Raw genomic sequence first — 14,898 nt, 5'->3', positions numbered from 1 at the left:
TCCTGTGGTTGTATTGTGCTCACCTGTGACACTTCCTGTTGTTATATTGTCCTCACCTGTGACACTTCCTGGGGCTGTATTGTCCTCACCTGTGACACTTCCTGGGGCTGTATTGTCCTCACCTGTGACACTGCCTGGGGTTATATTGTCCTCACCTGTGACACTTCCTATGGTTATATTGTGTTCACCTGTGATGCTTCATGTGGTTGAATTGTCCTCACCTGTGATGTTTCATGTGGCTGTATTGTCCTCATCTGACACTTCCTGTGGTTATATTGTGTTCACCTGTGATGCTTCATGTGGTTGAATTGTCCTCACCTGTGATGTTTCATGTGGCTGTATTGTCCTCATCTGACACTTCCTGGGGCTGTATTGTCCTCACCTGTGACACTTCCTGTGGTTGTATTGTGCTCACCTGTGATACTTCCTGGGGTTGTATTGTCCTCACCTGTGACACTGCCTGGGGTTATATTGTCCTCACCTGTGACACTTCCTATGGTTATATTGTGTTCACCTGTGATGCTTCATGTGGTTGAATTGTCCTCACCTGTGATGTTTCATGTGGCTGTATTGTCCTCATCTGACACTTCCTGTGGCTGTATTGTCCTCACCTGTGACACTTCCTGGGGTTGTATTGTCCTCACTTGTGACACTTCCTGGGGCTGTATTGTCCTCACCTGTGACACTTCCTGTGGTTGTATTGTCCTCACCTGTGACACTTCCTGGGGGTGTATTGTCCTCACCTGTGACACTTCCTGGGGCTGTATTGTCCTCACCTGTGACACTTCACCTGGGGCTGTATTGTCCTCACCTGTGATACTTCCTGTGGTTGTATTGTCCTCACCTGTGATGCTTCCTGGGGCTGTATTGTCCTCATCTGTGACACTTCCAGTGGTTGTATTGTCCTCACCTGTGATACTTCCTGTGGTTGTATTGTCCTCACCTGGGATACTTCCTATGGTTGTATTGTCCTCACCTGTGACACTTCCAGTGGTTGTATTGTCCTCATCTGTGACACTTGCAGTGGTTGTATTGTCCTCATCTGTGACACTTCCAGTGGTTGTATTGTCCTCACCTGTGATGCTTCCTGTGGTTGTATTGTCCTCATCTGTGACACTTGCAGTGGTTGTATTTTCCTCATCTGTGACACTTCCAATGGTTGTATTGTCCACACAGTATCATGTGAGATGGAATAAGTATATAAATATAGAATTTATAGTTAAAATTGCCAAATTTATTACAATTTTCACCTTTGATTGTTTGTATGGCAGGCCCATGTTACCCGTGCCCTCTGACAGTGACTGTGTCATGTTTCTGCAAGTCCACGTCCATCACAGTGCCGTGTGGGAGGGAGAAGGACATGACACCACCCAAATGCAACAAGAAATGCCAGTAAGTTCAACAGTATCAGTTGCTCCTTCAACCGTGTATAGACAAAAAACCTTGAAAACATTTCAATCCAAGTAATTGTTGGAATATACCAATTTACCGTCATATCATGGAATGTATTTGTATGCCCATCTTTGTTGAGATTGTTGTGTCCCTGTCTAGGATAGCCCCGAACTGCCACCACCCAACGCGAGACAAACATCGATGTCACTTTGACGAGTGCCCACCGTGTCAACAGAAGTGTCTACTGCCCCTACCGAAGTGTGAACACACGTGCCCAGTCAAATGTCACGATGCTGTCAAGGTCAAGGTGGAAGACCAGGTGGAGAAATCTTCAGTGATTGTAGAAAAATGTTTATCAACCATGCTAGAGTTTGGTTGAGTGGTGTATAAATGTGGTTGGGTATGAGTTACGATTGTTGCCCTATTGGTTTTATGAGACGTGTGTAGGTTTCTGTATATCTGTTCCACACAATCCAGAGTTGTGTTTCTGTGGCCTCCTCAGAAGATCCTTGGTAGAGACCTTGAAGATTTTAAATTGGAGGGAAGATGAGTGAGAAAACTTAGATCTAGTGAGTGAGTTTATTTTTAAGCCGTACTCGGCAGTATTCCAGCTATATGGTGGTGGTCTGTAAATAAACGAGTCTGGACCAGACAATACAGTGATCAACAGCATGAGCATCGACCTACGCAAATGGGATACAATGACATATGTCAACCAAGTCAGCGAGCCTGACCACCCAATCCCGTTAGTCGCCTCTTACGACAACCATGGGTTACTGAAGATCAATTCTAACCCGGACCTTCACAGGTAACTTAGATGAAGAGAAGATGAGAAAGTATTTTAGTTGCAGGAAAGATGAGAAGGTTTTTCAGTTGAAATGTCAACTAAAGATGTCAGATTCTAGTCAGCCTCCTACTGTAAAAGCTTGTGCCATGTAGGGGTTACCTCTCAGATAAAATGAGATCATGTGATCATTGGTACTTCTGGTTGATCTGTGTAATGACTCCATCCTTCCCCTACAGCGACCCCGAGCAGGCCCCTGGGAGGCTAGGCCTGCCTATGTGATACAGACAATGAAGAAGCCCTGTCCCCCATGCCAGGTTCCCATACCTACAGAATGCATGGGTAAACACGAGGTAAGGGAGGTAACTCTAATCTCTGCCTAATGTGGCAAAGGCTTTGTATAATGAGCTGTAAGTGATTGTTTCTGTGCAATGAATATTGCTTAGCACAGACCCTGATTGTCAGATGTAGTGTAAGCCTACAACAGCGATAAATATGTGTCAGATCTGTAAAACCTCACAACAGCAAGTTTTTCTGGAGCTGGGTTAAATTATTTTTAGGTGCTCACTTGAACGATATGTATTTTCCATTGATTTGTTTCCCACGATAATTGTTCCATATGCAACAGGAATGACATCCATTCCTTTTTGGTTGTTTTTGCTCCCCGGAAATACTTCATTGTTTTTACCAAGAAAGAGTTTGACAGGGGAGACAACTTTCAAGGGAAGTAACAACTCTTATTAAACAGGGTTATAATATATTTGCACCTGAATGCGTAGTGGTATTTAAGATTAGTGCATTACTCTTTGTTGTTTAACGCTGCTCTCAGCCATATTTTAGCTATATCAGTGTAGTCTCTGAAAGATCTAAACCTCTGTCTAAACATAACAACCCTGTGATTGCATTATCAGCATCAGTCTCCACAAATAGGACACAAAGACATCAACCAAGTCAGCAAGTCTGATCACCCCATCCCTAACACAGGTCTTCACAGGTCCTTTACCACAGTACAACATCCCAATACAGGGCTCCAGATAATTTTTCAACATCAGGAGTACGTACTCCTTATTTTTTCAGTATATGAGTACGGGAAAACCTTAGAGTCCATTTAGAGTACTAAATGGAAATTATTGGAGTATCGGTAATCTTGTGTTTCGTTTCGTATATGCACCACAACATTGCTACTCTTGTGTAAACAGGTCAATGAACAATAAAACAATACTTTTTTCCGATAAATACGACTAAAAATGATTCTAAGACCGTACACCACTGCTGTGGTGCGTATCTGCTACGTTTTCCACAAATATTTCCTACCATATCGTGCATATTTTCTATCTGTACATACGCTGATACAGCCCTTATCTGGAGCCCTGCCAATAGATCATGCCTATACACATGGTATTAGGTGCTAACCATGATTTGTTTTCACAGGTGTCAAACATTCCATGTGCTGAAGTTGCACCATATTCCTGTGCACGGCCATGTGATCGTCAGCTGGCATGTGGGAATCACACATGTCCCATCCTGTGTCACATCGTTACCGGATCTGTGGACCAGCACACAGTAAGTTTCCATTGGGGTCTCATTGTCACTGAATCTGTTGACCAGCACATGGTAGTTTCCATTGGGGTCACATTGTCACTGGACCTGTCGACCAGAACATGGTAGGTTTCCATTGGGGTCACGTTGAGAGAAAAGGCTGTGTTTATCCTACTTCCAGAGAAAATCTAGCCAGGAGTAGGTTTCTTTAACTGAATGTTAGTCCTTTCTAAATCTACATCTCCGTAGAAAATCATCTTGGACTTGCTCTTGTGGAAATGTGTCTAGTATACTTCCTAAAGACTTAAGTCTCCTAACTCTTATAACAGTTTCTCAGTTGTGGTCATGTCTGATTTGATACAATGCACCCAAAATTGCCTTTTTTTAAACATTTTAGCAAGTTAATAATAAATTAAGTTTAAAGAATATGCTTTAATCTGAGAAACTTACCTCTTCCAGGCAGGAGAGAACTGTGAGGCATGTGAGAGACCATGTGAGAGGGGCCGCCCGGTGGGATGCAAGCACCCCTGTCGCCTCCCATGTCACCCCGGTGATTGTCCCAACTGTACGAGCATGGTGCGGATGAGATGCCACTGTAAGGCCGTCGTCAAACACATCCCCTGCCATGACTGGACTGTCACCATGAAGGACCAGCAAGACAAACTCCAGTCCTGTGTTGGACAGTGCACCAACACAGTGAGTAGTATATCATCTTCACTGTATCTGAGGGCATGAGTGATCCAGGTGATGCAAGTCACAGAAACCTATGATTTTAATTTACCCTCTACCTCCAATTACATCATTGCTATAAATCCTCTATTTTGGCTGCAATCACTCTAAACTAATGTGTGGGGCGGTGGGGTAGCCTAGTGGTTAAAGCGTTGGCTCATCACGCCAAAGACCCGGGTTCGAATCCCCACATGGGTACAATGTGTGAAGCCCATTTCTGGTGTTCCCCGCCGTGATATTGCTGGAATATTGCTAAAAGCGGCATAAAACCAAACTCAGTCAGTCAGTCTAAACTAATGTTCAAAATGTTCAGCAGAAGTCCACTTTACTGTCAACAACACTCAAGAAGTTGTGAAGATAACAGTACTGCTATTCACCATCCAGTTCTTCAGCTTGTTAAGGTGGGAAATACCTCACTTCTTACCAGTGTGTCAACATCAGAGGTCTAGGTTCAAATACTGGATTGTCCCAAGTATGTGTAGTTCCTTTTTGCCATACTGACTTACCGTCTGTCTGCAGCTCTCATGCGGCCACCAGTGTCCATCAACGTGTCACAGCGGAGACTGCCCAAGTCCTGGCCAGTGTAAGAAGAAGGTGATGGTGCTCTGTTCATGCCGCCGCAAGAAGAAGGAGGTGATCTGCAACACTGTGCGGCGACAAGATGGAGGGGAGAAGGCTGTGTTAGACTGTGATGATGTGTGCTAGAAGACAAAGGATGAGAAGAAAAAGGTGAGATAGAGGAGAACAAGACATGCAGGAGGAGAAAGTGAGATACACTGATGTACACTGTGTGTGGCTTTGGCTGGAATGTTTGACTTCGGCTGGCGTGTGTGGTTTCTATGGTTGAGCTATGTGTCTTGTGTGCTTGATGTGTGTGGCTGGTATGCTTGATGTGTGTGGCTTGTGTGCTTGATGTGTGTGGCTTGAATGCTTGATGTGTGTGGCTTGTGTGCTTGATGTGTGTGACTTGTGTGCTTGATGTGACTTGTGTGCTTGATGTGTGCGACTTGTGTGCTTGATGTGTGTGGCTTGTGTCCTTGATGTGTATGGCTTGTGTGCTTGATGTATGTTGCTTGTGTGCTTGATGTATGTTGCTTGTGTGCTTGATGTGTGTGACTTGTGTGCTTGATGTATGTGTCTTGTGTGGCTTGATGTGTGTGGCTTGTGTGCTTGATGTATGTGACTTGTGTGATTGATGTTTGTGGCTTGTGTGCTTGATGTATGTTGCTTGTGTGCTTGATGTGTGTGGCTTGTGTGATTGATGTGTGTGGCTTGTGTGATTGATGTGTGTGCTTGATGTGTATGGCTTTGTGTGCTTGATGCTTGTGGCTGTGTGCTTGTGGTGGCTTGTGTGCTTGAATCTTGTATGGCTTGTGTGCTTGATGTATGTTGCTTGTGTGCTTGATGTGTGTGGCTTGTGTGATTGATGTGTGTGTGCTTGATGTGTATGGCTTGTGTGCTTGATGTGTGTGGCTTGTGTGCTTGATGTTTGTGGACTTGTGTGCTTGATGTATTATGTGCTTGATGTATGTTGCTTGTGTGATTGATGTATGTGACTTGTGTGTGATTTGATGAATGCTTGTGACTTGTGTGCTTGATGTATGTGGCTTGTGTGATTGAGTGTTGATGTATGTGGCTTGTGTGTTTGATGTATGTGACTTGTGTGATTGATGTATGTGACTTGTGTGCTTGATGTATGTGGCTTGTGTGCTTGATGTGTGTGACTTGTGTGCTTGATGTGTGTGTGTGGCTTTATGTTGTGTGTGAAGTGCTTGATCTTGTATGGCTTTGTGTGTTTGATGTATGTGTGCTTGTGTGCTTGATGTATGTGGTCTTGTGTGCTTGATGTGTGCTTGATTATGTGGTTTGTGTGCATTGATGTATGTGGCTTGTGTGCTTGATGTTTGTGACTTGTGTGTGCTTGATGTGTATGTGTGCTTGTGTGTGCTTGCTTGATGTATGTGTCTTGTGTGTTGATTGATGTGTGTGTTGTGTGCTTGTGTGGCTTGTGCTTGATGTATGTGACTTGTGTGCTTGATGTTTGTGGCTTGTGTGCTTGATGTATGTTGCTTGTGTGCTTGATGTATGTGTCTTGTGTGGATTGATGTGTGATGTATGTTTGTGTGCTTGATGTATGGCTTGTGTGACTTGATGTGTGTGATTGATGTTTGTGATTGATTTGTGTGCTTGATGTATGTTGCTTGTGTGCTTGATGTGTGTGGCTTGTGTGATTGATGTGTGTGTGCTTGATGTGTATGGCTTATGTGCTTTATGTGTGTGGCTTGTGTGCTTGATTTTGTATGGCTTGTGTGCTTGATGTATGTTGCTTGTGTGCTTGATGTGTGTGGCTTGTGTGATTGATGTGTGTGTGCTTGATGTGTGTGGCTTGTGTGCTTGATGTATGTGACTTGTGTGATTGATGTTTGTGGCTTGTGTGCTTGATGTATGTTGCTTGTGTGCTTGATGTGTGTGGCTTGTGTGATTGATGTGTGTGTGCTTGATGTGTATGGCTTGTGTGCTTGATGTGTGTGGCTTGATGTTTGTGACTTGATGTGTTTGATGTATGTTGCTTGTGTGCTTGATGTATGTGGCTTGTGTGTTTGATGTGTGCTTGATGTGTGTGTGTGCTTGTGTGCTTGTGTTTGTGGCTTGTGTGCTTGATCTTGGCTTGTGTGCTATGTGGCTTGTGTGTTGATGTTGATGTGTGCTTGATGACCTTGTGTGTTTGATGTATGTGTGCCTGATGTATGTTGCTATGTGGATGTTTGTGACTATGTGCTATGATGTATGTGTATGTTGCTTCTGTGCTTGATGTTTGTGACTTGTGTGCTTGATGAATGTGACTTGTGTGCTTGATGTATGTGGCTTGTGTGCTTGATTTGTGTGTGCTTGATGTGTATGGCTTCTGTGCTTGATGTGTGTGGCTTGTGTGCTTGATGTGTGTGTGTGCTTGATGTGTGTGGCTTGTGTGCTTGATGTGTGTGTGCTTGATGTGTGTGTGTTTGATGTGTGTGTCTTGTGTGGCTTGATGTGTGTGTGTGCTTGATGTGTGTGTGTGCTTGATGTGTGTGGCTTGTGTCCTTTATGTGTGTGTGCTTGATGTGTATGGTTGTTTGTGTGCTTGATGTGTGTGGCTTGTGTGCTTGATGTGTGTGGCTTGTGTGCTTGATGTATGTGACTTGTATGTTTGATGAATGTGACTTGTGTGTTTGATGAATGTGACTTGTGTGCTTGATGTATGTGGCTTGTGTGCTTTATGTGTGTGGCTTGTGTGCTTGATGTGTGTGTGCTTTATGTGTATTGCTTGTGTGCTTGATTTGTGTGTGCTTGATGTGTGTGGCTTGTGTGCTTGATGTGTGTGTGCTTGATGTGTATGGCTTGTGTGCTTTATGTGTGTGGCTTGTGTGCTTGATCTTGTATGGCTTGTGTGCTTGATTATGTGGCTTGTGTGCATGATGTATGTTGCTTGTGTGCTTGATGTTTGTGACTTGTGTGCTTGATGTATGTTGATTGTGTGATTGATGTATGTAACTTGTGTGCTTGATGTATGTGGCTTGTGTGCTTGATATTTGACTTGTGTGCTTGATATTTGACTTGTGTGCTTGATGTTTGTGGCTTGTGTGCTTGATTTTGTATGGCTTGTGTGCTTGATATATGTTCTTGTGTGCTCGATGTATGTGGCTTGTGTGCTTGATGTATGTGTCGTATGTGCTTATTTATGTGCCTTGCGTGCTTGATGTGTGTGACTTGTGTGCTTGATCTATGCTGTTTGTGTGGTTGATCTATGCTGTTTGTGTGGTTGATCTATGTGGCTTGTGTGCTTGATATATGTTGCTAGTATGATTGATATATGTGGCTTGTGTGCTTGATGTATGTGTCGTATGTGCTTATTTATGTGGCTTGCGTGCTTGATGTGTGTGACTTGTGTGCTTGATCTATGCTGTTTGTGTGGTTGATCTATGCTGTTTGTGTGGTTGATCTATGTGGCTTGTGTGCTTGATATATGTTGCTAGTATGATTGATATATGTGGCTTGTGTGCTTGATGTATGTGGCTTGTGTGCTTGATCTGTGCTGTTTGTGTGGTTGATCTATGCTGTTTGTGTGCTTGATCTATGTGGCTTGATGTGTGTAGTTTGTGTGCTTGATATTTATTGATATTGCACTTACTGTGTGTGGCTTGTGTGTGTGGCATCGGTGCCTGGTATAGGCTTGTGTGCAATTGATTGGTACTGTTAGTTGATCAGCAAAGAATCCTATTTTTCTGAACCCTAATTATAGAGAAGTTCATCTCAGGGGATGGAATGAAAATGAGATAAAGCAAATCTGTCCAAGTGAAAAATGTCTCTTCATTGCTTAAAGGTAAATACTTCATTTATAGATGAAAGAGTCTGCTGAAAGGGAGAAGAAGGAGGAAGAAGAGAAGAAACAAAAGCAGGAGCTGGAAGAATTTGAGAGGAAGATGAAAGGCAGGAGGAAGAAGCGCAAGCATCTGGAGGAAACTGTGGAATTAACATTTTGGGAGAAAAACAAAACAGTCATTATCATTGTCTCCTCACTTGTCACAGTCTTTGTGGCAGTATTCCTGTTGTGGCTGGGAGCTTCATGATGTATGCTGAAAGACAAAATGAACTTTTAAGTCTTTACTCTTAATTTATTGTTGATCGTGTCTGCAGTATCAGCTTTGATAATCAGGATTGAGAAGAGTGTATCTCTGTGCAGTCCTCTCGGCTGTAGCTTGTGTAGTCAATATTCACTGAATATGCTAATTTAAAATTTCAACTTTAATTATTGTGAGAAGGCAATATCAGCTATTAGATTCCCTTGGATATATAATACTCAAAACAAAGTAAAGGATCATCTAACTCTCTCATGTTTTGAAAAAGGTTTGGCATATCAGTTTAACTGTAGTAATTTGAAAAACTTGGATGATCCTTCACTTTTAGTAGTAGTTTATGAGGGTTTTTAATTCTTGCACAGGAATATGGAGAATTAAGTTAAACGACATTGTATTCTACTTTGGTTGTATATTTACACACATACTAATATTCCAGCTATATAGCAGTTAATAGGCAGTGATGGATAATGAGCAATACAATCACAGGCGAGCAAGCACATCACAGAACCTGACCACCCGATCCAGTTGAATACTACTCTCTATAGAAAAACACAGGACAACAGATCTGTCCCTCAAAATGTCATGCATCACTCCTGTCACATGTCAATTCAAAATCGAACCAATCAGCAACTGTTTTGTCAGTCCCTGCATGAATTGAAAAACTACATAGTCATGTCAAACTCACCAGTACCTCAAATTTGTCCTCCACATTAGAACAGAAATTTTACAATCAGAAATTTGGATTAGAAAATCAAATGTTTCTTGAGACAATTGTTTGACAGTAAAAAATTTACTTTAATTTCTTTATTTAGATTCCGATGATTATAAGATTCTTGTGGTATTTTGAGACAACCAAAATTTTTTGTGCCGTCTGCTGCATGATACAAAAGTCACTCCCCCATCCTTAATGTCTGTGGTCACAGTAGGTGAAACTGTTTTGGTTTGCATGATAGACTTGCCTGAGCGCCTGATTCTGTGCAAACACCCCATCAGTGACGTAAAGCATTACACTAAGGCTACACTGACATGGCAGAATATGTTGTCTATCATTTTTTTATCTTCTTCTTTTTTTTAATTAGCTTTTTATTACAGAAATATATTAGAATTGGTCCCCAGCGTTCATTTGCTGGTTGTAAGAAGAAATTATATTTGATTGTGTGGTCGGACTGTGACTCATCTCACCCTTCTTCAGAGACTCACATCACTGCTCATGTGTGGTCGGACTGTGACTCATCTCACCCTTCTTCAGAGACTCACATCACTGCTTCAGAGACTCACATGCTCATGTGGGACTGTGACTCATCTCACCTTCTTCAGAGACTCACATCACTGCTCATGTGTGGTCGGACTGTGACTCATCTCACCCTTCTTCAGAGACTCACATCACTGCTCATGTTTTACAGGTTTGACTGCTAAAACTTGGTTATTTGCCGGGTGCCACATATATAGCTGGAATATTACAAATAACCAAAATGGGGGTCTGAGTTAGTCTTGGTGGTGGTGGTAGTTGTTTCCATTGATCCACGTCTACAGTATGGGCTGTTGGGAAGCCGAGTGGTTAAGGTGTTGAGCTGAAGATCCACGTTCAATTGTCCTCATAAGTACTGTGTGTGAATCCGATTTGTCGTTTCCGCTGCGATTGTTTCATTGAAATATTTAAAAAAAAGTGCCATGAAACCATGCACACTCACTCCTCATGTTGTGGATCTACATAGAATGTTAATCTGGCTGGATTTATCAATACTGGATCATCATACAGCTCATGTCTGAAGTTGCAAGATACACAAGTCACTGTCACACACTGATTCACTCTCATGCAGAGGAATTTGAAGTTCTGAAAGGCTTCAGATTCCAGTGGTTAACATGAATACAATGGACTTGGGTATTTTAAGCATTTCAGTATTCTGTATTTACTTGGAACGATGTGGGTATATGAGAAACCATTTCATTATTGTATGTATTATTGTTGGTGAAAGTCTGCCATTTGTTAAGTTTGTTGATGTCGTCTGATTGTTATGAGTTATCAAATTTATCAGACCAAGTGACATAATTTAATTTGAGTCATTTATTTTCAAGAGGTCTTTCCCAGGAATCATATCCATGTTCATATTTTAGCTGTTTAGTGGGGTGGTGGGGTAGCCTAGTGGTTAAAGCGTTCGCTCATCACGCTGAAGACCGTGTTTGATTCCCCACATGGGTACAATGTGTGAAACCCATTTCTGGTGTTCCCCACCGTGATATTGCTGGATCATTGCTAAAAGTGGCGTAAGACTAAACTCACTCACTCAGCTGTTCAGTTGCATTGATGGTACAGTGGCTATCCAGAATTGTCTCCCTTCGGAAGGATTAGCTGGCCTTGGGTCTGAATCCTACCCCAAAAAATTTCTTTGATTTATATGGATGAATTTAATTGTTTTCAGTTATGATGATGAAATATAATCAAAACTTTTCAAATAAGCATCAATCAAAACTTTATTCAACAGAGGTCATTTTGAGTTTAGAACTCAATAAAAGATTAATATGGATGATTGTGATCTACACTTGGTTCTTGTTGTTTAAGTGGTGTTAAGTTTGACAGTGTAATAAGTGGAATTATTTGTTGTTAACTATTATTGTGAATCACTTTTTATATGCATTTGGTCCTTGCTGTGAAACAGTGAGGCCATGTCTCCTACATATGTGTATGTATGGTTTAAACATATTTATTTCCAAAAGAGGAACCGGATTGGTAAACAAGCAGTATGGTGCTTATCTGAATACTGTGTATGTATATTAGAAGTACACTTGTTGTCCTCACTGGTAGCTTGTCACTTTGCTTATTGGCCGTAACATGCTTACTTACAATTCAAAATTTTACAATCTCCGTGATCAATGGAGTAGTCACCATGTTCAGGGATTGAAGACAGCATATTTAGCTGTGTGACTCAATAGAGCCAGCTTCAGTCGTTATTCCTAATGATTGCTTTCTAAATTGAGAGAGTAGGGGCGGGACATTTTGTATTTTGTTGTAGAGGTTATTCTTCCACAAAGTGATTGTAAAATAATGTGAATTGTATTTTTATGACACTTTAGGGACAGGTCATGTGAGACAAGAATCGATATAAACTAGTCTAATATAGACAGCCTGTTTCTGGATGCACGCAAAATTAAGTTAAATGAACACTTAAGAACAAAATAATCAACTTTTAGACTCAACTTTGTCATCAGTTTGGTTGAAGTTGATGAATGATAAGAAGGTAAGATACTTTATGGATGACAACTTTCTTTTTTCAAATATTTTGATGCAACATTTCGGCACAGGTTCTTGTACACCCACGCTTGACAATGGCATAAGATCCTATCCCGAAACATCACATCATTATATAATAAAGAAGTTGTCTCCCTTTCTTACCTCCCTTGTCAGGTGTCCATTAGAGCCATGAATGGCCAAGTCATCCTCAATATGTATGTATGTCCACGCCATGTGGTGGTCCTGTAGGTCACAAAACAGTTGAAGTTAAGCAATGTTGGTCACGTAGAGTCCTTTGATTGGTGACCATGTTGACAGCTTGACTCTTGAGAGTTTCTAGGACTTCTGTCATGCCACACAACGAAGCACGTATGTGGACTCACCTTAGGCAAGAGAGTTTGTTAAAAATTGCCTCTGTCGCCATACAGCTGGCATATTGCTGAGTGTGGTGTAAAACTAAAGTCACTCACTCAAACTCAAAATTGACCGAGCTTACCCAGCAGAAAATGGGTACCTGGCAGGATAAGTCATATGACTCTTAACCTTCTAGCGCCTCACAGGTAGGTTGGGTTTAGCTGGGATAAAAATGTCCATGTTGAATGCGCCTAGAGCATGTCTCTGCGGCTTGGAGTTCAGCGCTATATAAGTTGCCATATTATTATTATCAATATCACTGAGAAGACTTGTAACTCAACTAACTTCCTCCCAAAATAAGCTGATGCTGGTAAAATAGACACCGCTTGTGAATTTCTTGCAGGTACTGTATGTCCAACTGGTAAACTGATGGGCTGATTCTCTAGCCAGTATAGCTGTCCACTGCCTGCTGTAATTGATTATTATGTTATCTGAATGATTCATGATAATAAAATTGTGTTCATCTGATTTAGCTTGTCAAATATGTCCGTTTTGTCTTGCACTGAATCTAAACTATTCCGGTTACCTTGCTTCAATGCGATGAAACAAGCAGCATCTACAATGAGAAGAATGCCTAAGGGCTACTGGTATGTTTGAAACCGTCATCAAGTAGCCAATATGTTTATTGTGTCTTAACATGCTGACAGAAAATGGCCAATATCAACAAGAAGGGTTCAGGATCAATTAATCCAAAATCAGGTCAGCAGAGTTAGAAATTGTGCAGATGCTCAGCAATCACATGTTGTACCACCACTAACAACTCCAGACATTCTTGCCAGATACTTGCATTGCCCAGAATAAAAGGGAGTCACAATGGTCTCATGTAAGGTTTTAAGAGGAGTGGAAATTCCCTCTATCAGGAATGGACAAATTTGGGTGTTTTCCTTACATCTGTGAATGTCAGTGTAAGGCAACATCACAGATTTTAGACCTGGTGTGTCATGATATGGGCAGGACACCATGGCTGCCAGAACCTTTCTGTGTATTGTCCGTGGAAGGGTCTATGGACAATACTTACTGACATGCATGCATTAATAGTTGCACTGCAATGCAGTCCATCTTTGTCTAGAATGCCAGACAAGTATATACTGAAAATAACTATATGGAGCAGTAAAACACACCAGAATGCAATAGCCAGCCCGCTTGGCATTAAGGGTACTAAAACTGGTAGACTGTACACATCGTGAGTGAGAATGTTTTTACGCCGCTTTTAGCAATATCGTAGCGGAGGACACCAAAATGGGCTTCACACATTGTACCCATGTGGGGAATCAAACCTGGGTCTTCGGCGTGACAATTGTACACTTCGTCCAGGTATTGGTGGGCTGGCACTAGTCCTTTATACAATGACACAATACATTTCCCCCTCACTGTCAATGCACCTTAATCTGTGGATCTACACTTTTCTAAAAGAAAGTATCATGAACTAACAGACACATTCAGTCATAACCCTTTATTCCCTGTTCAAAATATCACAAATTTCAATCCTTTCATCTTTTATTTTCAAATATTCTTAATTTACATAGACCTGTACATTGTATTTCTATACAATTTAACAAAAACATAAATGTTACATTCTCACTTTGTAAGAAGCTCTGCGGAAATATGCATTGCACCAATACTTAAGCATGCGTGGAACTAATTACAAAATGGGGCACATTTTGGGACAACATGATCATTATTCAAGACATATTTCACCGTGACAAACTGAGATACCTGGTATCTATGGTTAAGAAGATTGTTGCTGTGTAGCATCAGTTTCCATATACACGTGACAACAAACGAAACAGATTAACAACAGCAACATGCAAGAATGTATTGTCTTTACTTCATTTGAGCAGTATATTATATGCATAACTACAGACAATTATGACATGTTTAAACATGAAAACCTAGGATCAAGAAGTGATGGTATGAGTAAGTGAGTGAGATTTACGCCATTTTAGCAGCATTCCAGCAATATCACAACGGGACACCAGAAATAGGCTTCACACAAGCGGGGAAATGAACCGTGTCTTTGGCGTGACAAGCAAAACGGTTTAACCACTAGGCTACCCCACTGCACCTGATGGTATAAAGATCGTAATTCTATGTTACTATGGTTACATTATGGGAGCAGGCTTCTGGTTATTTGCAGATAAAATCAAACCAATGCATGTAGATAGTTAACATTTAAAATGCAAACAATCATGATA

The 14,898-nt window shown here is 41.5% G+C and overlaps 1 protein-coding gene across 1 annotated transcript in view; it reads left to right on the top strand.

Moving 5' to 3' along the window:
- LOC124252872 (NF-X1-type zinc finger protein NFXL1-like) overlaps positions 1 to 13,171 on the top strand; it is a 35,346-nt gene extending 22,175 nt beyond the window's left edge. The window contains 7 exon segments of the mRNA XM_046686545.1: positions 1,272 to 1,392; positions 1,552 to 1,711; positions 2,416 to 2,529; positions 3,608 to 3,739; positions 4,175 to 4,411; positions 4,964 to 5,173; positions 8,824 to 13,171. Coding sequence (XP_046542501.1) covers positions 1,272 to 1,392; positions 1,552 to 1,711; positions 2,416 to 2,529; positions 3,608 to 3,739; positions 4,175 to 4,411; positions 4,964 to 5,173; positions 8,824 to 9,051 — 1,202 coding nt within the window. The 3' untranslated portion in view covers positions 9,052 to 13,171.
- The last annotated feature ends 1,727 nt before the right edge of the window (positions 13,172 to 14,898 follow it).

This window comes from Haliotis rubra, unplaced genomic scaffold (genome assembly GCF_003918875.1).
Source record: "Haliotis rubra isolate DU_JTF1 unplaced genomic scaffold, ASM391887v1 Scf528, whole genome shotgun sequence".
Lineage (NCBI taxonomy): Eukaryota > Metazoa > Mollusca > Gastropoda > Lepetellida > Haliotidae > Haliotis > Haliotis rubra.
The sequence above is the reverse complement of the archived record's forward strand: the minus strand, read 5'-3'. Positions and strand labels throughout refer to the sequence as shown.